At 36.0% G+C, this 25,014-nt stretch overlaps 1 protein-coding gene across 1 annotated transcript in view; it reads right to left on the reverse strand.

Annotated features, from left to right (window-relative positions):
• CCDC102B (coiled-coil domain containing 102B) overlaps nt 1-25,014 on the reverse strand; it is a 48,828-nt gene that overhangs the window by 16,443 nt on the left and 7,371 nt on the right. Inside the window, 3 exon segments of the mRNA XM_032121124.1 lie at nt 3,953-4,061; nt 9,265-9,473; nt 11,268-11,888. Of these exon segments, the coding sequence (XP_031977015.1) occupies nt 3,953-4,061; nt 9,265-9,473; nt 11,268-11,876 (927 nt within the window). The 5' untranslated portion in view covers nt 11,877-11,888.

Consider the following 25,014-nt stretch of genomic DNA (forward strand, 5'->3'; position numbering starts at 1 on the left):
TTCACAACTTCCAAATTGATCCAGAATGGATAGTTTTTAAAAATTATGATCAGCAAGGCTCTCCATATTTAGTTTGTTCCAAGGTGAGTAAATACTCGTCTTTTAATGAAAGTAAGTGAAGTAGTTAGTTACTGGGAGCACTAATAATCAAGTCTTGGCAGCTGTGAAGTTTCTAACATTCCACAAAATCTCTCCAACTTCCAAAAGGCTAGAAGAGCTACCCATTCCTAAAAATGGTTTAATTTGCAGTGGCTCTGTCTCTTGCAAACCCAGCAATTTTTTCATATTCATAGTGCTAGACTGCTAGGTAATCTACCAAAGGAAATATCAGATTAATTTAGTCAAGGACATGAAAATAATCTAGATGTAATGATTGATCTGCTGTTAATCTAGAAATTCCTTTGTGATTTAATATTGCAAGTGTCTATAAGAATCAGATTCCATGCTTAGCCTAGTACATGTCTGTGCTTTCCTTTATTTCACTTTCAAATTTTTCACCGTCAAAAATCTTGTATGGTGTTCCATCATCCACTTCTCAACAGTAATATATAGTGAGTGATATTCACATACGTGTTGTCAACATACAAGGTTGGGTTTATTTCAGTAGAGGGAGAGTTTCCACTTATAAAAAAACCCCCACTAATACAAATAATTTCATTCGCATTAGTCAGATTCATCCAGATCGGTGTTTTTCTGTAATTTAAAAATGAGATTTATGCCATAAATCTCAGAAGATGAACAGAATGCTCAAAATATCACCTCCTGTTAGCAATTAAAGCAATTGAGCACCTTCCCAAGAAAAAAGCAGCAACACATATATGTAGGCATGCACATGCATAAATATTGTTATCTACCAATTTCCAATGAATTCTCAGCAAATTTTTACTTCCTGTTGTTCTATTCCTGATGACAGGGCCATAAAGCATTTCATAAAGATTGCATTTCTGAAGCAAAACTATTAACTAGATCTAGACTTCCTCTGTTTAGCACAAGTACAACAAGATAAAATCCTACTTAACGAGCAAGCAGAAAATAAAGAACTAAAATCTGAAGGAACTCAAATATGAGAGATAGATGTTAATTTGTTGCTGTGTATGTTCATCTACGAAGGAAATTCCATTTACATATGCATCACCTATCAACTAGAACTTGAGATTTAATAGACTGCTTGCGATCTTTTCCAGAACATGAAAGAAAATTAATTAAATTCCCTCCATTATTCCAAATCTGAGATGTTAAATTCATAGGACATTTTTAATTCTCTATCTCTGTTTAGTTGTATAGACACACATTTTGAGTTTTGTTGGATCAAGGAGATCCTCAATCCATTGTCCTGAAAGCTAAAACCTGTAAACTGCAACAGAAATATTTGTTACTCGTCTACTCATGAACTCAGATTGAAATGAACATTTATTTCCTAGCACAAATCCTACATAATTGGGCCATGTTCTTAAATTACTCTTTGAAGGCTGATCTTCTGTGTAAAAGCACATTGCTTTCTGGCATCAGAACGCCACCAAGAGTGCCCTGCTGTGCTAAATCGGTCTTCTGACACATCTACCTGTTCTTCTGAGTATTAGGACAAACCTTGGTTGTACTCCAAGGCCTGACAGCTTTGTTTGACTCCTTTGTTTACCTGTCAGAGTTGCCTCCCATGGGATCCTTCCCAGCAGTACCTTGACTGAGCCAATATCCTGCTCTCCTTAGGTTCAGGGTCTGTACTCTGCTGTTTGTCCTTCTTCTTTCAGGACTAACAACACTGCTATATCAAAGTTACCACAGATGAGAAAATTATTCATCATCACATCCCCAACTAGTTTCCTTCATATTAGTCAAAAGCAGATCCAGCTATGCATTACCACTTGTTGGCCCTTTGAATATCTTCAGCAAGAATTTATTCCTGAAACCCCACTGAAATCTCTTTGATTGCATCAGCCGTTATACCTTTCTAGCAGCTATACAGTCACCCACGAGAACAGGGGTTTACAACTCAGAGATCTGCGTTCTTTAAACACTTTGTTTCCTTATCATGTCGTCTGTAACAAATTCCTACCACAATGACAGGCTTATTGGCCTCTCCTCTGATCCTGAGTTACAAGTTTGATTACCCCCCATCCTGCTGGAGACCTCAAAAGATCTGAGGCAACTTCCATCCCCTCAGCCCTTCCTTGCTCATGTTTCTGGAAGTCATTCACAGTGAACCAGTTGCATGAACTTGGCATGGTATTTGAATTTTTCCAATACTGTAGTTCTGTAACCACATAGAGCTCTAATTCTCCCTGCTTGTTTCCCAGGATGTGTGCATTTCTTTACCAACACTCGAGATGGTGTCCCTTTACATTTTTTAATCATTCCTGAACTCTTTCTTGCTCCTATCAACCTGTGCCCTGAGCTTTCCAGCTGACCACCACTTTATTTCACTGTGGTCTGTAATCTCTCATTGCCTCCTTTCTTAGTTCAAAGCTCTCCTCATTACATTACCCAGCTGGTAGGATCAAGGGGACAAGACCCAGGTCCCCGTGGTCTCAACCCCAGAGCTATGTGATCATTCCAAACATGTCCCTAGCTGGTGTCCATGGGGATGAGTAGTAGTGTAGTAGGCCTTGGCAATCTCTCTGCAATGTTCTAGATCCTGGCCCACAGCAAGCTACCCTCAAAAAAGCAAGTGAGGAACACAGGGATTTCTATCCCCACAGGACAAGCCTCCTACTACTGCCACTCACTGCTTCCTCCTGATGTTAATGCATGGTTTGGGTTAAAGCTGGCTCTGATGCCTCTCAAGTCATGGCTTTCTTCTCTTACTTCACTACCAGGTCTTTGAACCTTTTGAACTGCAGATCTGGAAAAAGAGCCATCCTCCAGTTGCTGGAGAACATATCTTTCCAGCCTTCCTACTGTGGGACTCTATTCACTATGAACTCAGAGTCTCTGGCTGCCCCTCCCATGTGGTTCAGACTTTCTTACCTCTGGATCCCTGTGCAGATCCTGTTAATCTCCTCTTTGCCTTCTCTGATCCTGCCCAGCCTTACTTCCTCATCCAGGTCAATGGGGACAACACATTTTTTCAGCCAATCTCTGCTCGTCTTGCAGGCAGAGACACTCTGTCCTATTGCTCCAGCCTCACAGGAAGGTATCAGGCACTGCCTGCAGCCCAAGGTCTGGGCACCTGCACCCTCCCTCAGCAGCTCAAAGCTGAGGTCTCTGCTGTGCCAGCAGCAGCACTCCCAGCTGGTGGCGAGGGCCATGTTCCAGGCTGTGCTGCTACAGCTGCTGCTCTGTCTTGTGCTTCCATCAGCATCTTCCCAGCCCCCTCCCACAGGCAAACTGCTGGACAAGCCATAATTCCCCACAGACACAGGACATGTGCTGGGCCTGCCAGGTGCACCTGAACCAGTGGCTCTCCTTAAACCAGGAGTTGCCTTTCTTGGCCACAGCCTAGATATCAGGGGGTCCTTGCCACCTCTGGGATCTTGCTAGGTTGATACCCCCACCATGCCCACTTGGTAACACCCCAGGATCTTTAGTGGGGCAGGGCTTGCCCGAACAACCCCTTGTCCCACATGGGCCCCTTCTCCCTGAACACAAGCCCCACTGGACCCTGATCACAGATTGCTGTACATCAGAGCAACCAGCCTCACCACACATGGGGATGGGACACCAGAACCTGCCTCCCCTCTGGCCAGTCCTTTTCTGGAAGCCTGTGGAGCCACCCCAGTGCCACTCCCACAGCTCCCCAGTGCCAGTGCTGCCATGGCAACATCCAGGGCTTGGCTTCTCCACACACCCTCATCAGGTCCCTCCCATCAGGCTACACAGAATAATAGCTGATAACTGGTGGGTTTATCACATTCATAAACCCTGGCCACAATTTTACTCTTAGTTACAAGACAGGAAATCAGAGGTCTAAATTTTCGTTCTTACTCTGTATGATAACTATGTACTGCTAACTTACCTGTTTCAGGCTTTCCAGCTTGGTTTGTCTCAGTTCTTCATATTTCCATTTCCAAAGAAATAACTCATTTTCCATCTTTTCCATTTCTTTCTCCAGAAATACATTCATTCTGAAAAAGTATGAAAATTTATCATTGCACAATTTTGAAGCTGACAGATGACAAATTACTTTGAATTTCCTTCTCATAGCTTGAGTTATATTTTGCTGCCTTTGTCAAAGGTATATCTTGACTTTATTAAAAACCTCTAATATCATTGCATAATTATTCCAAAAGATTTACCAAAAATAATAGCTAAAGAGAAAACAAAAATCCAGTAGTACAGAATTAAAACTTTAAATGAAATAAAATTTGGGGATAAACTGAAGAAAAGTTGACTTCAGTTAGTGGTTCAGGTCACCTAATTTATCACAAGTTAGTGAAGATCCTCGAAGAAAAGGTATTACATCATTTGTATTTGGTATAAACAGAAGATTAAACAAACATAGGCAGGGGAAAATATACACTATAAAGACAGTACAGAAACCAAAGATGACTGGTGTTAAATGTTAAAAACATTATTAAAATATGTATATTTCATGTTTCAAAAAATAATTGCTCCTGGAAGAAAATGTGAGAAGAATTTTAGGAAAATGTATTATTTAGTTCAGAAGTACTATGCCTGTAAAATAAGAAAAATATGAAACAGTTGACAAGAAAATTCTAATACTGTCAATTAAAGAAACTATTTTGTGCCACTGTAGTTATCTTCTATTCTAATGGAGGCCAATGGAATTTTTCAATCTTTTTATTACAGATGTTATTGCCAGGCTTACTAGAACTATATTTTGAGGGTATTTGATTTAAAAATTCATCTAAATACACTAATCAAAGTGTATTGATGGAATTTGTCTGGGGCATTTCTATGCAGCAGACTTCGGGCTTGCACAGAGATAGCAAGAGTTCCCACTGACTGGACTGGCTCAGGTCCGGGAAGCAATGTCAGCTACATTGGAAGCAATCCACTTTAGTGAAATATCTTCTTCTCCCTTCTCTTATAACTAAACCTAGTGCTTTTGAATCAGGGATCTCCTTTTTCTGCCTAGATTTAGCATATAGCACAGCTTATCTTAGCAAACACCTAGAGCTCCCATAACATTACAGTAATAGAATAAACATCATTACTTACAAAGCAAAGTGGAGAAAGATTTATTTCATGCATTTCAACTCAACAGTTTTTCTTCTAAAGTAATGGGATATCTCATTGGAATGATATCATGACTTCATTGGATAACTAAGAGAATTGTTAAGTGGGACATTTAATACAGTAGAAAGTGAAAGTCTGAAAGATGACATTCTAATACTTTGAAAAATAGCCTATTGACTGTACTGAATGCAATGAAAGTCCTCAGAAATGGTCTAATCTGAAAAGTAAAAGAGGAATGGTCAGTATGTAGTGCTTATTTAGAAGACAGTAGTTTTGTTTTATGTTACAGTACTTCTTAAATGAGACAAGTGACACTGAACCGTGCCGTAAATCAAGTCCCTCCGGATGGGAGAGAATTTGCTGTAAGTCCTTGCAAGGAGTTTCAAAGATAAACCGGGACTTTTCCTTGAGTTTCAATGCTTCCAGATAGTTGTTTATTAAGTCTTATCAGAGGAACAGAGCCACTAGCGTGACCCAGGTACAGCATAGAGCACAGAAAAGCAGGAGTGAGGCCTCTCTATCAAGATTTACACAGCCTTTTAAAGATATTTTAACCAATAGTTACTAAAAATGTACATTATCTTCACTTTCTTACCAATTATTCAGTAACATGACTAGGAACTGCGGAATTTTCTATCCAATCATTCCAAACTACTTTTACTGCAGAATATGGAGTAGTAGAAGAAGGAGAAGAATGTCTAGAGAACAACAACAATCCTCCATTTTGATATTTTTTATTCTTATCTATTTACTACAAAGAGAAGCCCAAAACCTCTAAATTTTTCACCCTGTGACAATCTTACATAGTAGTCTAGCACCTAATCCATAACACTGTATTTTCTAGTTGTTGTCTGACTGTTGGTAATTTTTTCCAAGGTTTGAGGTTAAAACAGTGATGTTCAGGGGGGTAAGAACCCTTAAAAACAGGCAGAGAAATATTCTTGGCACTCTGGGTTCCTACAGACAAGGTCCCTCTGATACTATTAAATGAGATGATCCTGATTACATAAAGTTTACTATTTAAAGAAAACAAAGAGTGGGAGAAAGAATGTAGCAGCTTATCACTAGGTAAAAGAATCAAGTTCAGAGTATTTTTAGTGGATCTTGTAATGAGACATTTTAACTCATTATCTAATTAAATGGCATAATTACACAGAATGGTTGAAGTTGACAGGGGCCTCTAGAGGTCATCTGGTGCAAACCGCCTGCTGAAATAGGGTTGCCTAGAACTGGTTGCTCAGGACCATCTCCAGATGGCTTTTGATTGTCTCCAAGGATACAGACCCAGCAACCTTTCTGGGAAACTGGTGCCAGTGTTCAGTGATCCTCACAGAAAAAAAAAAAAAGGATTTCTTGTTGTTCAGCAGAGCCTTCTGTATCTGTTGTCTATGTCTGCCCAGCCAGCCTTAAGCAGCTCCTCTGATATTATCAACTAGCAGTGGGCTAGTTTGTGGGCTTTTGGTTTTAGATGAAATAAACACTTTAAAGTTCAAAACAGAACAAATTACAACCTTAAAACTAGAAGACATTTAGATGAGAACACTGAGCCAAAAGATGACAAAAGACAGCTATTTTAAGCAAATGATTATGTAAAATGCTGAGCAACTCATAAGGTTTGTCATTTCTATTCATGTCAATGGGACCTCAAATGTGTAATTGATATGAGCCATTAGTACCTAGTAGAGGATGTTGGTGTGTGATTTTACATTGCAAACCCAAACCTGATATTTTTTGAAAGTCAAAACAAAAATTTTCATCTCTTTTTCTATTTTTTTTTAGACCTTCTTTCTTTTCGCTCTTTGCAAAGCCTGATCTGTGTGCATGAGGCTATGTCAACATTACTGAAGATAGCTCTAAGCAGCATGCAATAAGCAGAAATCCTCTCAGGGTGAAGAAGCAAAACATCTTATGGAGACATTAGTAAGGAAACTAAGTAGGTTACTGTTTGGTAGCTTAGTCAGGGGCAAGTCCAAACACTGGATTTGCATAAGCTTACTTGACTCCAGTAAAAACGCAGTCAGAGTTCAGAGTGCTGCATGCAAACCAGAAAACTGCTGAGAAGTCCTCTGCTGTATGAATAAGATCATACTGACTTCCAGAGTAACCTTTGGCCTTTGGGTTCAAGCTGTCTATGATGTGTTTGCTTTTGATGCAGCACAGCTGTGTGTCCTTGGCTCAAGTTCACTGAGAAAATTGCTAAGTTGTGAGAAAGAAGCTGTGAGAAAGTACTTAAGCTAGAGCCACACGAGATAAGGGAAGTAAAAATGCAAACAGGGGTGAGATTGTTGAGATAGTTATTACAAGCAGCTCCAGAATCCAGGAGCAAAAATACTGACATGAGCAAGAATAAAGCCTAAGAGGGAAAACTATAAATCTGAAGATGGAAATTTGGCAAAATCAGCCAGTTCCACTGAGGCGTGGAGGCCAACCCTTTCTGAGCTAGCAGGTGACAGCCTGCCCGACAAAGATTCATCAGATATCTCAAGAAACTGGTGACTATGATGATACCTATCCTAGTAATATTATTCCTAGCTATTTGCTGTGTCTATTGCCAAATATAGTTGCTTCATGCTTAGAAGTTGCATATATTCTGCTTATGTAACATCTTTGCATGCAGGAAATATTGCCCTCCTGGAGAGGGAGTTGTTACACCAATCCCTGCTGTTATGTGGAAATCACTGCTCTGTGAGCATTTGCTGCCTGAGGTTGGCATTGTCACACATTGCATGTTATAGATGTGCCCCAATTCTTACCGTGTGCCAGTAAGTTTATTGCCTTATACCACAGTCAGTATATGTCTAGGCATAAATGGCAAAATCTGTCTCTCTGAAATACAGCTACAAATTGGTTAGAGAGGCATGTGAACAACCAAAACCTATTAAAGTTTTTGCCTGAGAAGTGACTAAAAATGAGTTGAAAAACTACCCATTTTCTAAAATAAAATTATTATATATGCATGTATACTGTGATTGCTGTTGAAAGATGAAGTACCTAGGCCCCTAAACATTTCAACCCCAGGAAAATGGATATGTGAGGCATCAGTCTCCTAACTCACATATATGTTTTCTTCCACAGAAAAACTAAATACTTTTTAAGGAGAGAGAGCATGGTCATCTTCTGCTGTGTGATTCAACTAGAGAATTACTGCATGTCTTTTACAGCTATCTAATCCAGACAACAAAACACATTAAATATTAGTTAGGAATTGAAAGGATTTTTTGCCTCAGACTTGTACTATCTACAGGACAATTATGAACTAAACTGACAGGCAGGAAGTGTGAAATAAACTGACTGAAGTAAATACTTCAACACAGTTTACCATTACAGACTCTCTGAACCGAAATTGTTGAATATATTGTCAATAGACAGGGAATTTTCTTCCTTTTATTTTTCTAATTAACTTCAACTGATTTTGAAGTTACAGGCGCATAATACCTAAAGTCTGCTACTACATCATCATACATCACATGCTGCATGTTTCCTTGAAAAACCTTTCTGGTGAGATTCAATCTTTCTCAATATTGACCATTTATACAATATAAGACTCTTTTAGGCCACCAAAATGTACATTTAGTATTTATGTGAGACAAATTTGATATGCTACATAAGTGCACAATAAATGTGTTACTCTCTCTGTTATCTATCTCTGTTAACCCAGACTTTTCTAGAAGTGAAGAGGTTAAGATTAACAGCATTTTTCAGCTGATTCATATATTTCGAAGTCAAAAACAGCCTTTGTCATTCTGCAGTTGGACTCTTTCAAAGTCTGCTGGTAGAGTACATGCAAATTTGTTGTTATGCACAAAGCACTCCAATAACTGGGTATAACACACCTGAGGTATCACTGCATTGATACCGAATTGCAAATAAGTATATATTTGTATGGAACACCTCTTATTTAAATGACAGACAAGGTGAAGAAAACTATAAACACATTATGCTGAATTCTCTCTATAAATTCTTATTAAAGCCTTGCAATTCTCTCTATAAATTCTTATTAAAGCAAAATAGCAATGAATAAAGCTTAGAACATATGATCTATACATGCAAACATCACCATATCTATTTTAGAAGCTGTTTTAAACTCCTTGCTGAGAATTCCATGAGTAGGATATATTTTGCACTTACTCTCTTTCCTTCTGTAAGATTTTCTTCATCTCAGCCAAATGCAAATTCAGGACTGATACATGTATTAAATCATTATCTGTTGTCTTAGCTGTAGTACCCAAACTTGTTTTAGGTTCCTCCAAATAGGTGCTGAGAAGTCCATTGGAGAAGAAATCAGGAAACTTTTGGGTGAATTTTTTATTGTCGTTGCTTTGGTCTTTGTTTATATCCTGAGGAAAAAAAAAATATGACACCTGAGAAAAACATAAATGAAGGAAAAACTCTAACAGAGTTCCTGCAGGGCCAAGGCTCTTCTAGACATTTAAGGAACATAGGAGAAAAAAAGGAAATAGGTAACATCGTATACAGTTGGACTGTATATGGGTGGAAGGTGCAAAAAAGTCACTATTTGAATCAATGTAATTTTGTGATATGTCACACCTGACATATGACAAGCTTCGTATCCAAAATATTTCTAATGTGTCTTCACTAAGGAAATATATTCCATTTATCTTTTGTTGGCTATAACTGTGGTGAAGACAGAATCCTGGAACAAATAAAACCAGGAATGCAATTTATCCATACAAATAATGTGTTGAGAAACTCTACATTATGAAGTCCTGAACTTTTTATGCAAAGTGTGTTGAAGCATGTGATGGGCTTATACAAGTTTTTCATAAAGAACAAAGATATCTATTTTGAAGATACATGTTTTGAGTACAAAACATAAACAAAAATAATATCAATTATGAAAAAATAGTTAAAACTAAAATACATATTTTTGAGGAAGACTGAATGTCTCTTATAAACAAGTTTCCTTTAGAAATGTATTTGCTTTACCACATCTGAGGAATTTTGTTTAAAAGCTAATTTTATTTTAGCAGTTTACCAACAGTCCTCTTTCACATCACTCTGTTCTTTTGAGTTTTTAGAGGAATGCCCAAAATTTACATCGGAAAATATGAGAAACCACTGAAAAGATAAGAACGTTTCCCATCCACATATAAAGTTTCAGTTTTCAAGTAGAAAATATTTTATACTAAGGAGAAACAGTTAAAGTATGTTTTGTGGTATTTCCTTCCAATGGCACATTTGTCTGCCTTTAAATATGGAAGGTATGGTTCTCTTGGCAAAATTTATTCCCACTACTAACACTACATTTTTTTTTTCCAGATTTCACAGGAATGCAATATCATTAATATGCATTACAGAGTAAAATTTCCAAACAGAATACATTCAGATTTAAGATCTTGGCAATTTCCCTTGAATTGAAGTAAAAAATTTCCTACTTTTACAATGCAGGGAAAAACATTTTCCTGCAATGTATGAAAAAATTACCTATATCTACAATGACTGCCATCTATCAGACAACAAATACAGTTTTCACATGGTGCTGTCTATGAAGACTATACAGTGCATTCCGAGGCACAGAATTAAAGGTGAACAAATACTTCCATTTTTGATCAATGTAACTGGATCTTTTATATAGAACTAGGAGCTGTTTAAACAATGCTGCTACTCAATTGTTTAATTCTATGTCATGACTTAATTGCTCTCCTTGTCAAACAAAATGTCTTGCAAATTTGCAAAAGAATTTGCCCCACCTCTTCCCATGTTTTTGAAGTTCAGGGAGAATTAAATGAGTTTATTTTAGAAGCCAAGAACCTAATCTGCTTTTTTGGAGGGGAAAAAAAATGTAAGTATACAAAACATGGTTAATTCAGATAAGATAGGTAATCTGTTACCATAAAACATGAGAGAATCAAAACAACACTGTAAATTTTTGGATAGAAAAGTCTGCCTCTGTTACTTAAATGTCTAGTCATAGAGCAAGGGGGTATGAATTGTTTTCTGTATTTTTCTGTATTAGGAATATTTAGATGGGTGGGGGATATAAAAGGGTTTTCTAGCAGAATGGATCAGGCAGCATTTTGGTCAAAATGCTTGAAAAATCCTATTTCTACATACACATCCATACTTTGCCACTTCTTCATGATCCAGAAAAAAGATAACCCATTCTTTACCTTCTTTGTGTCTTCTGCCCCAGAAATTTTGGTGATTTTGTTAAGGTCTTTCAGAGGTTCTGGTTCCAGAAAAGTTAACATGTTTTGGTCTTTTTTAATATAAGATATTTCTGCGCAACTGTATTCTGTTTTCCAAGCAGTTCCATTTTCTAAGTTTTCCTTCTCACTTACTAAATCCTGATTTATTTTTTTAAGCACACTTAGCTCTTTTATGACACTGTCTAATTTGATTCTCAATTGTCTTGCTTCTTCTCGTGCTTTATTTCTTTCTGCTCTAACTTTGCTCCATTTCTCCCTCCAATTAGCGGTGCAGTCTGACCACCAGCGCATGGTCTTCTCCATTTGGGCAGCTCTGGCTTTGACTTCTTCCAGTTCCTGAATTTTTACTGCTTCAAAAATTTCCCAATCACTGCTGCAATTTGTATGCATACGTGCATAATGAGGGGAGTATGGGTAGAAACTTTGAGATGGAAGATTTGAATGATGCAGATGGTCACCTGGCTGCCAACATCTATCTAATTTATCAGGTTGTGTTGGTTGGGTCCCAAAAACCTCTATCTCTTCCATTTGTTTCTGAATGGAGTCTAAATTCATGTTTTGATTCATCATCTAATTTCACTCCTAAAAAAAAAAAAAAAAAAAAAGACATAAAATAATTTAGATTTAATTAATAATATTATATGAATAAGCTCCAACAGTCAGGTTTTTTACTGCTGTGAGTTAATGATGCTGTTCATGTTTTAGAATTGTGCTTTATCAACAAGAAATAGTTATTCAAATATCTTTTATTTAATATGTTTTTACTACAGCATAAACAGACAAACCTATTACTTGGCTAGGATTTGCTTGCAAAGGAAGAGTCATTAAATAATCATAGTGCTCTCAAAAATGTTTGAGTCTAAAGAAAACAGACAAAAGCTTTCTTCCTTCAAGACAAGATTAAATTGAATCAATATATATTTTAAATATCTAGTAAGAGGAAGTTATTTGTTTAGAACTACAATCACAAATCACTTGCCTCCTTTCCTAAACTGTGGAATTTCACACTAGACAAAACTCACCTTATAATTTGCATAGCTAAGAAAAAAATTATCAAAACCCTTGTGACCTTTGGATTTTCTTTGTTTCATGAGAAAAATCAAGCATTTTTATAAGGGTCTTTATTTTGCTGTCTGCATTCCAGAAGATTTCCAGGTAATATATTCTTATATTATTTTTGAAAGTGTAGCGCTATCCTACTGTATTGTACAGCCTACCTCACAGTGATATGACTCAGCTAATAAATCTTGTTGCATTCTTTTTCATTATTTATCTTTTCATAATTTATTACTTATTTGGCCCAGAAGAAAAACGGTTTCTCAGAAATTGCTTTCCTATCCCAGTGCTGAGAAAATGCTGATGTGGACAGTCTGTAGAGACTAGCCACTTATTCCTCCTTGTTTTTTTCCTCTTGGTTATGCTAAAAACAAACCAGACCAGCCAACCAACCAAACTACAAACAAACCAACTTAAAAATCTTGCTATTTCAATAGGAGATTAAGTGGTTTGAAATAAAAAAGAAATTGCTTTTATATTGCAATATCCATTTGTAAAAAAACATGTTTATATGTTACAGCAATTAGTGCTAACACCTGCATTTGAAATGCAGAAGGCCAATGCTGCAAACAAAAGACTGAAGAATTGATAGTTTTGGCATTATGATTCAGTTTTGTCTCATTTCAACTGAATAGAAGTTTTTGCAGGCTTTGTTCCAGTTTTCCAGCTATTTTCAAATTTTCCATGATTTTCAGGACATTTATTTGCCATTTGTTAGAAGCTTATGGAGAACTGTTGTTGTGGAGTATGGATATGAGAGGAGGAAAAGGACAATGAAGGAGTCCCAGTTCCCTTCATGATCACTGTCTGGTGTAGTACCATCAAGCCCCACAACAACACCACACAGATGTAGCAGAGCTGCTGCCAAAACTTCATCAAGGTTGAGTCTTGTTCCTTGACCTACTTCCAGCAAATTAATTTGAATAAGCCTTATCCAAAATACAAAGATGTTGCCACCCACAAACTTGCATGAGGCCCAGTAGAGCCAAAGTAACTAAATATTAAACTTCTTCAGTCAGTTGTTAATTTAACATCTGGCTTGTGGTAATGCCTTGTTTCCTAAAGCTTTAATTAAAAAATGAACCAAACAAAACCACAGTAAATTTTAAATGCATAATAATGTAAATAAAACATACTACATTATGTAATAAATATATAATGAAATAGTTGAAACTTTTGGATTTTTAAATAGTACAATAACTTTTTCTTACATTTTTTTTGTGTCTGTCCCAAACTAGTAGATATCTACTGAAAAGATTATTACACTTTTCATAATCAGTAGGTTTTTGCTAGCATCTTTGCATATTCATTAAAAGAAGGGAGAACATGGGGAATGCACAGTTTACAAATCTTAAAAGATGGAGAAATAAGAATGGCAATATTCTTCTTTGACTGAAAATTTGAAAGACCTGAAAGATATTCATGAATCAGAATAGCCTGCTGCTGACATTTCATTACAGGTTTGAGGTGACTTTGTCATTTGAAATTCAGTAATATTCCCAAAAATGGAGAAATGTTAAGCTCACAGATAACAAGACACTGAAAAAAGAGTCATTGGTCATGAATTCTTGCTCCCCTCCACTGTGATGGCTCAAGTGTTGAAGTGAGGCTGGGACACTGAGAGTCAGATCAAACTTACTGCTGTAATAATTGAAGTAGGCTTGATCAGTAAGCTAGTGGTCTCTTAGCCTTCTAATAATTTTATGATAGGCTGAACTTTGCCTGCACTTTTCAGCATGGATAGATGATCCCAACTCTGTACCTAAAATTCAAAAAAATTAAGAATTCAAATAAGTCGAGCTTCCTCCAGAAAATAGAAGAGCTGGCTCACTCCAAAGTGATAAGAAAAACGAGGTGTTTCTATTTGTATTGATTTCCCTATGTGCTTTTCAGAAAATCTAATTAAAATATGTTGTTTAGATATCTCCTTTAAGATTGCAAGACGTAGAATAATATCATTTTTTCATTAAAAGAGACAGATCTCAACACAATACATTTCAGCGGCTGGCTGACTCAGGATAAAAACAAAAAAATAATAGAAATATTTGTTGGATATGTGAAACAGGTAAGGAATTCTATTATAACTATGAATTATGAAAATTTGTGTTTGTATCTATTTTTAGAGAAGTAGACTAAAATATTAGTTGGAAAGGAAGCAAAGATTAAAAAAATTAGAAAAATGTGTTGATTATTGTAAAAGCTCGGAAACTTTGAAAAATCTCACCATACCAAAGGGATGATTAGGATGGACTTCTTTTATCTTATTTATAGGTCATATCAATCTACTCTTTCATGTTCTCAAAAATACTGCACTGATGAAATAATAATAAAAACAAGTCTAACAGTCCAACTGAAGACTTGTAGTACTGAATCTGCTGATACTGAATCTTTAATCATCCCTCTAGTTAAAGTGATACTTAAAAAAAAATTTCTGTTCTCTGGTAGATGACCACCTCATAGAAAACATCATAAATCTACATTGAACTCTGAAAACTCTCATCTATAAAATATCTATATATTTATATATGTTCCAGGGGGAATAATTTCTGACTTGTATGTTAAAGACAATTAAAGGAAGAAAGCTCCATTTTAATGTTCTTGGACACAGGTCTCTGAACATCAGAAATTTCACAAGTCTAAAACTGACAAAAAAATACTGTGTGCAGCTAGTTTAAAAGTTGCTAGCTTGAGTTGGCAGCAACAGAGTAGCCAGCACAGCATATGGAGCTCAGTGAGAATAATGACTTAATAAAAGATAATTCGATGGAAAGATAAAATAAATTAGAGAAATGGATGAAAGTGTGGGTTTTCTGATCAGTGAAGCCTTCTGATAGTTCCAGTTTTAACAACTGAGGGATAAGAAGGAACACAAAAATCCCTTTTAGAGTTGTTTTTTTAATGGAATAATTTAAAATAAGTATGAACAAAATTTAGGAAGCAGCATTCATTGTGTCAGGTGAGCAGAGTGGGAACAATATGTGTGATGATAGAGTGAGAAAAGAGAGATAATATTCCTCAGGGGAAAAAAAAGACACAGACATTTGGTGAACATGACAAGGAACATAGATCTCAACCATATTTCATTATATTGCAACCTTTTCTATTTACCTCATGATCCTAAACACCAGCAAGAAAGAGATTTTGATTTATTATTACCAGCTATTGTTTTAAGTAAACAGCAGTTTATTCACCCTTGGTGGCACAGCTAACAAAATCACCAGGAGAGAAAAGAATTATTGCACTGTCCTCATGTTAATACCTGCTCACTGAACTCAGCTTTTGCAGTCAGTTCAGTAGCTAGGGCAGTGCTTGAGGATACAATTTCAACATCATTTTATTAACTGAATGATTTAATCCTCAGTTACATGTCTCTTAATTATTAAGACCTCAGCCAAAAATTTTTAAGGCATTCTGTCTTTACAGAGAATGTCTGCTTCAGATTAAGCCAGTTTATTTTCTTTTGTCTAATCTATAAATTGAATAGGATAAAATGAATCATAGAACTGTACATGTTCTTTTGTAAGTGCTACTGGAAAGTCAGAACTTTCCATGGTATTGCTGCAGTTCTCCAATGAACAAACCCTGACACAGAGAGAAGGCTTAAAGAAAATGGGCGGGGATGATGTGGTCATTATGGGAAGAATATAGGAAGTGATTTAACTCACTATCTGAAAACTGGGCTGTTTACTAAGGGCTGCTAACTACAAAGCTATCAACTCAAGAAGAGGAGATCAAATTTTGTGTGTCTGTTCCTATTGTAAAGCTGGTTTTCATTAGTCACCCTTAGGGGTTCCACCCAGTGGCTAGATGAAAAAAATTTTGCTCAGTAAATAATTGAAATGTATGGTGAAAAACATCACACTGGAAAGTGATTCATGACATAGCTCAGTCTAAAAACATATCCATAAAAATTTTACCTAATTACCAAAATCCTAAAAATCCTAGCAACAGAGAGCCAGGTGGCTGATCACTTGGTTAGAAAAAATATAGGACAAAACTCTGAGGCAGAACAAGTACCTGGTTACAGGAGTGGCTTAGACACACAGGGATGTAGGATTTATTTCAACAGGCAATGAGAGAGGATAAAAAAGAGGAGTGGCAAAGATTCTGGTGAAACAAATTGTATATTTGTGCCATTTTTGTTAAACAAAGGTACAGCACATCACCAACATTCTACCAACTTCATGGAAGGTAAGTTAATCTGCGAAACTTCTCGTGTGTACTATGACAAACACCTGGAGGGGGGAAAGGAATCCTTACAGGAGCAGAAATAGTGGTATTCAGAATATATTCCCTGCCTAAGCTATCACTGGTCTCACAACTGCTTTAAGCCAGTGGCTTCCTACATCTCCCTTACCCAGACAAATACAATCTTAGCATCGATAACATTTTAAGAAAAAGGTAGGACAAGCTTGGTTTGGTTCAAATATTGTACAATGGATTTTCCAGCTACTGCATTAACCTCAAAATAGTGGGACAGTAGATCAATGGAATGAACTACTAAACCAGCAACTACACAAGAATGCATCTATTAATACTCTATGCGTGGATTCTATCTGTGAGAACTTTTAAGTTGGCTACACAAGTGACAAACACCCACAAGAAGGAACACAGATAAGGAATTCATATCAATAGCTGCCCCAAATCCTGTTCAAACAGAAGTAAAATCCTTCTGAAGTCCATAAAATGAGATTGCAGTTAAACATCCAACTCAGGAGTTATCTGTGTGCCTCCCCTTTTACAATGAAAAAGGGAACAAGTTAACAACAACTGAAGTTTGGATTATGTCCAAGACCTGAGTGTCTTCTCTTGCAGAAAATGTGACCCTACTGCATCACCACAGCAATAAATGATACTTGGAACATATACCCAGAACTTGTCCATAACAGATCCTGCATTTTTAACATTGCCCATGGAACAACTCAGGTATTGCAGATCCACCATAATGCACCTTTAAAACTAGTTACAGAAGGATTACCATCTGCAACATCACAAGGACAAGCATTGACAGTGGGTGATAATGTTACATTAGCACTAAGATCTAAAGTTAACCTGAATTTACCTGTATGTAGTAACACTGGACATGAAGCTGTACGTGGTTGTGATAAAAACAGAGTGCAAGGGGTACTACAGGCATGTAAGGAAACTAATCATATGCTAGTGTCCCAGAATAATTACAGCATATGCACACAATGAGAAAACACATGGCAATTTTTTCATAAACACTCCTAATAATCACTGTGCAAATCAATGGACAAAATAAAGCTACCATTTGCTCATGGCTGTGTATCGTAAAAACCAATCCTGCCTACTTCTTACTAAAAGTGCCCTTCACTTAATGCAATTGCTTTACGTACTAGAGCCTATGATTATGGCTCCAAAATTAATGACAATGAATATACATTGAACATAATCAACATATACACTCCTGCATGGAATGAAACCAGTACTGAGTATAGCAACCATCTCTACGATAGTGGCTACAAAGTAATTTGCCAATAGGACATAGAGGTTAAAGAGATATTATTCAAAATCTATTGGGTGAAATTGGTATATGAACTAATTCCATACTAAAATCCTAGCAAATAAATTTCTCGATATTACCAGACACTGAAGCTAGGATAACCAAAATGACTTCGAACATTCTTAGAGGAAAAAAAAGTAAAAATATGATAGTAATGAACACACAGCTGATCCTAGAGTCTGACATATGCTCAGAGCAGCCCCAACTTGAGTGTTTAGTGTGAAAGCAGCCTGTACATAGAACTCAGCAGGTAGGAGGAGATAAGAGCGGATATTACCTGCAGCCAACAACTCCTGCATCTTCAAGAAGCAACTACCCGGCAGTTTCTTCAGGTGATGCTAACTCATGGAAGTGCTACAGACCAAAGTTCTGGGCTGGAAAGTGTAAATGCCTAAGCTTAACTCCAATGTTTTTGTAGTAGATTCAACAGCAGGGTGACTGATGAGGATTTTGCTTGTCAGTGTGGTATGGGGGACATTCACTCCTTGATAGAGGAGAAAGAATGAGCACTGGCATCAACAGCTTGGTAACTAGTTTGTTCATAGAGAAGATATGATTTAGAGAAATTGTAAATTAGAGAGCTTGTGAATTAGGGAAAAAATTATTAGTGAGTTCATGTGTTGGACTAGTCTGTTCAAAGACAATTCCACTATTGTTTGATGTCTTTATGTTTTGGCAGTGTTTTTTGAGGCAGAGGATTTATATTTTTTTATGTTGGTTTTTTTTTTATGAGGTCATAAGTTCATAAAATAAAGTTTAATTTACAAAGTCCACTGTGCTGTAAATTTGAGAGATCCAAACAGACCATGACATCATATGCAGATTATCATACCTCATGAAAATTAAAAGATAGTGCTTTCAAGACTTTTTAATGCACAGCCAAAGATGATTCTGTTTATTTTTTCTCCACAGCTATAAAACAATATTAACAATATTAAACCATATGGTATATTTTTAAGCCATGTTGTTTTCAAACATTGTATTCCTTACATGTGTCATAACTAAAAATCAGCCAAAAAATGGCCTGAGGAGACAAATACTGCAGATTGTTTACTTCCTATTAGGAGTTATGTGATATTTTTTTCCCTCCTATTTATACTTGTCTAGTTTCCTTTTAACATAAAAATATCAATACAGATCTAATTTATTTCCACAACCTGTTTTATTTCCTTCTCATGTCCAGTAACTAAAAACAGTTATGCTGTGAAAACTATAAAATATAAAGTTATGTTTTAAACTTCACAAAGAGAAGTGTATACATGTTTGTCAGGTTTTGTTTTAGTGAGGTGGTGGTGTTGTGTTGTTTTGAGCTTTTTTGCCCAATTAGGAAATCTTAGAAGTGCCTGAAAAAGAATGGTTTCCTCAACACATCAATTTGGACAGTATGATGTCCTAAGTGTCTCTTTGAGATAAAATGAAATCACGGTGGCAATTCATTAATGTCCTGATACATAAGACTAAAATTATGCAACCTCATCTTCCTTCTCTAACATATCATCTGCCTGAAATTTTTAAGTGCAAGAGACAATGTCAGGCCTAAATCTTAATTTCCAAGTTCTATAATTTTTAAAGTTCCTAAAGGACACGATAAAAACTCAAATGCTTTACCAAAAAAAGGATAGAACTGAAGGAAAATAAACCCAAAATGCTTAGCCTGTTTAAGAGGAAAGAGTAAAGAGAGAAGTACTGAGTAGTCTTCTACATTTCTTATAGATCTAACCAAATTTATAATCTTGGGAACACAGAATATTACTATTTTCCTCATTATTTCTTTATGGTATAAACACCTTTGCCTTGAAAACAAATTAATAAATTTAATCTCAGAAGACACTAAAAAACTCCAGAGGCAGAAAATAAGTAGGACCAAATGAAATTAAGCCCTTGATAGTAGAATCTATGCAAAACTGGAGTCAGATCCCGCTTCTGAGTTGATCAACTCTAGATGATGAGATGGAATAATATGACAGAGAGGGAAGGCAAAAGTAGAGACCCAAGTTTCAACTTGGCCTTCTATTAAAAAATCCATAAACAAAGTTTGCTACCTACCTATCAGGCCTTAAAAAGTTAAAAACTAGAAAATAACTTAAGGAAAATGGTAGTTCTGCTGAGAAAAATGCATTTTACCACCATACAAAGTATTGTGACAGACAAAGCATTTCTGAAGTACACCCAGAAAGTGCATTATTATATTAGTTGTCCATTTATAGCTAAATTCCCAGAAGAGATAAAGGATGAGCACAGTAAAGATAGTGACTGAAAGGCAATAAACCACAGGGAGAGAAGTACATGAAAGGAGAACTCAGAAATGGCTGGATCTTTTTTCTAGATTAGTCAGACTATCCAGAAACCAAAAGAAAATAAAGCATCACAATAATGCTGAAATAAGCATTTTAAACTGCAACAGGATTCTTGATATTCCCGTATTCATTGTAAAAACCAAAATTCTGTGACTCCAGAGGAGGAATCCTTTCTAATAGTAATAGTAGTTTGCTTCTTCTGAAAGTTTTAATAATTCACATGAAGACATGTAGGGTAAAATTGCAGATATGTATAATTTATATCTTCAAAAAAGAAACATGAAGTAGCCCTAAGTGGCCCTCAGGCTGGCCATGCCAGTCACATTGCCAGTTTGTCCTCATTCGGTATCCTTTTCCACAACGTATTTCAATCCTTTGAAATAAGATTTACAACTCCACGTGTAAGTCATCCCACTCATTGTAGAGAAAATAAAACCTCTAGTGTGACAGGAATTCTTGTGAAACAAAGGCATGCTATGTAGAAGTCCTAAATACGATGCTCTGAACAAGGGGGATGGATTAGATGACCTCGTCCCCGCGAACATGATTCTCTGAGTAGTGTGATTTCTGAGGAGCTCTACAAGCCTGTTTCTCCCAGTTTTAACAATGTTGCCATGACATCCAGGAAATGAGACAAAATTAAGATCACAAATTGTGAATCTCAGAATATGCAACTTTTAGCCAAATGGGTCACAAAACACCATGTAAGTAGGGAAGAGTCACAAGAAATAAGCCCATTTTCTGACAACACTGAACTGCTTTAAAAGCAGCAGTCCTGCACTGTTGTCAGGAACCAGCTGTAAGGAACATGTAAAAAGAAGAAAGAAGGCTTTCTATCCCCCAAATCTATTCTGCCAACATGAACTGCAAATATGAGAACACTGTGTACAAAGGAAAGGAGTGAACAAGATAATCAAGCATTCCCAGATACTTCCCAGGCTGAAGGGCAGTTCTAAGCACAGGTGGAAACAATCCAGAAAAAATATGCCTATGACAGCAATAATTAGTGTCTTGCAGGAAACATTTATTTCTTAATGAAGTTTCACAACATTTAATATTTGGACTCATGTTTTTTTTTAAATGATTACTTATACCATGATTCATCTAACAATGAGGTATTATATATTTCTCTCAATGTGTGAATTGCTTCTGTAAAATATGGTGAAACTTTCTATGCCAATAGGAGAATTTGACCACAAGACTGGTAAAGCTGACAGAGCAAACAGCTTTTAAGAGCTGAGTGGCTATTTCTTTCCACGGAATAAAAACACCCCTTGGTAAAGTGAATTTGTTCTATTAAGTTACACTAAGAAAAAAAGTGCCAATAATTAAAAGCAGTAATATAGGACAAGAATTCTTTCACACCATATTTTACATTATTTTTGATGGCAGAGGGGTGTGGGGGAGTGGTCTTAAAGCTTCTTGCTCAGAATGGAATGCTGTAATTTTCTCTGAAAAAGGATGCACCAAAAAAAAAGGACCCGGTCCACTTTGCTGTGGTCCTAGGAACTGTTTTCCCTCTTTTCCTTTTACCATTTTCTCTCCATGTCTAAATACCCATTTTAAAGTAAAATCCTCTTCAGTGTTTCAATTGTTTTTTAAAACACGTGCATGTAATATATCTTTTTTAATATTATACAGACTATATACATACTGTACGTACTATATATACATACTGTAAACATATACATTCATAAAAAAACCAACTTGGAAGGTAGTCACAGATTACAACAAATATAAAGACTAAACAAATGTTACTCTTTCTTTCCCTTTTTTTTTTTTGGCCGCCAATTTTAATAAACTCGAAACAGTTTGGATACTATTTCTTCAAATGAGAACCAGAATTATATACTTACTTTGATTTAAGTCTACTGGTTAATACAACTGATTATATATCATTGCAATATCTTTCAAAGTCTTTTACAGCAACAAGATGATGTTTCTTCATATCTTCGTGTTCAAATCCTTAGGGTTAAATATGGGTAACATAAATATTTGTACATAGAGATGTTGTCATTTACTACCCATAAGGCCAAAAGAAGTTCTGAAGTACTGCTTTAAATATAATTTACAGTAACTTCATTTCCCCAAGAATGTTTTGTTTGATTACAAACCTTTATAATATTTCACCCATAATTTTTATACATTCAATTCTGTATATTGATACTCATTCCTCAGCCACTACACTTGATATAATATATTGTATAATCAGATTATGCAGTGAGGGGAGTGTGTGTGAAACCAACAACTTTCTCAGACAGGCTCAAAAAGAAGTATTAAGAAGAAGCTAAACCAAGCATAATCCAACTAAATTCAGTAGCTTTTGAGACAGTTCGCTTGGCTAGCTCCCCTTTGAGATTTGATTATGACTTTTTATTAGGATATGATCAATGAAAAAAAGAGGCAAAATAAGCTTCCTAGGTAGTTAGGATAAGTATGAACTGTCAAAGTTTTAGATCCTTTCATAATAAATGACTTACAAACAGGTTTACAAAACCTACTGTAAACATCTGAGTTAATTACATTGCCAACTCCCCTAAATTCTAATCTAATCTCATTGATTCTATGCGAAGATTGGTAATCTCCATGGAATATATTGTCTGAATTATTATTAGGAAAGATAGGTTATGAATCAGAATATTAATAATAACTTCAACTGAGAACAGATTCAGAGTGTATTTAAAATAAGGCAATGGTTAATTCAGACTAATTCATATCAGTTAAACGTCTGGTCTAATAGGTATCTTCTGAATAGCATAGAGAGATTTCTTTAAAACAATAGTAATCTGTTGTTCAAACTTGAAAAAGGTAATTGCTTCAGAAGAAGAGGGTTCACATTAGTTAATACTAGTTTGGTATACTGAAACACTACCTTTTCTTAATGTTTATGGCTTAAGATAGCAGTGAACTCTTCCCCTGATTTACAGAAACACCTATAGGCATCTTGTTCTTCAGGCACAAGGAAATTTGCTCTTAATCACATTAAAATGGTATCTGTTTTTTTTGTTTGGTTTGTTTTTCAGCAGTTCTACAGCAAAGACTAAGAACACCAAAGTGCATGACTCTTCCTCCTCTGTTTCCACAGAAAGCAGACTAAGTTAGTTTCAGTGAGTGTTTAGTGTGACGAACATTTTTTAACCCACACTGAAATGAGCTGGAGCACTAACAGGGTCATAACCCCCTTTACTGAGAATAAAGAGGATAAGCAGGTAGCTTCTTACACCACTCAGCTCAGTTACAGGAGAATGAATTGTCAGTCACAACAGAGAACCTCACAAGACTCAGCTCGATCCGAGCTGTCAGTGTGTTATTACAGGATACGAGCTCAGCCAGTGCACACATGCACTGCCTTGCTCGTACTGCCAGGCAGCCCTTTAACAGGACACAGAAGAGTATCTTGCATGGATTTCCTCTGAACTTTTCAGAAAGAGGGAAGATTACAGAAATGTAGGGAAATAATACTCAAGATATATATCATCCACAAGGCTAGATCTGCCTTTGAGTATGTAATTCGTAATTGGTTTTAGAAGTCTTTAATATTTACAAGCATTAAAGCTGGCTGTAAGTTAAAAGTCAAAGAAGACAAGAAAAAAACCATCTCATTCAGCTGGTGATTTTCATCCAGGGTATTAGTTAAACAATTTAAGATAGATGAAACATAAATATTTGCAAATAAGCTACAAATAAGCTTATAGCACACTATTCAGACTAAAGATCATTGTATCATGTTGAGTTCTCAGTGGTTAAATTCCTTTCCCAGCTGTTGATAGTATTAGGGTTCTACTATTTAATGTTTCATTTACTTAGGTTCAAAAGTCAAACTGACCTCTTTGTGAGAGCCACTGCAACTTCTTATTGAATATAGTTGAGGAGGCTCAACTATTCCCAAACACAACAGAGGACTTCACGGATCTGTGGGATTTTTACCACATTTTTCAGATTGGGCTACGGGTCAATTCAGCTGGGTATTTTTCAGCTTCAAAAGGAAGTTAAAAAAAGGAAACTGAAGACAGACTAACCATTCTGAAGAGCACTTTACTGAAATAGAATTAGGTCAGATGCAATGCTAAAACATGTTCATCCAAACAGTAAAGGTCACTTAAATGTATAGAGAAGCTTCATTATTTAGACAAAATCATGCCAAGTCTATTTTCTAGAGTTTGTACTTCATTTCTAACTTCTTCTATGTTACTCATTTGGAAAGTGAACTGGATAGCTTCACTTTCATTTACAGGCTTTTTTTTCTTACTAAAGAAACTCCCACTGAGTTCGAGGTGGTTGCATTTTGTTTTGGGTTTTTTTTGGTGTGGGTTTTATTTTATTTTATTTTATTTTATTTTCAATGAAGCGTGAAGATGTAACGGCATATCTCTGAAAAAGTTAAGTTTCTAATCACTGCTTATACTCTGAGAAATTCTTCAGATTTTTAAAGTTCTTGACAGTATCTTAAAACCACATGCTTTATGATATGAGAGATCAAGAATTGTCTTGTTAGAGTTGAAATCATTTATGATCTTTTCCTATTCAAAACGTGACCTACTTTTAAAAGAAATTTCATAACTTTGGGAGTAGAGAAAATTAATCATAAATATCTGATGATTTGTTTCAGACCAAGACATAAAACACTCCAATGCTTATTAGGACACAAACCAATTTTTCTTCAAAACACTACTCAGAGTCTAGAAACAAGTGATTTTCCCACCCACATAAGTAGACAAATAAGAACACTCATGAATATTTTGTTTTCTCCGGGTCAGAGCATATCCCTATAGCTTGTTCAACTACTCTGACATAGTTGTATCAGAATTAACAATTCTGTTGTGTGGAGATG

Source organism: Corvus moneduloides, chromosome 1 (genome assembly GCF_009650955.1).
Source record: "Corvus moneduloides isolate bCorMon1 chromosome 1, bCorMon1.pri, whole genome shotgun sequence".
In the NCBI taxonomy this organism is placed as follows: domain Eukaryota; kingdom Metazoa; phylum Chordata; class Aves; order Passeriformes; family Corvidae; genus Corvus; species Corvus moneduloides.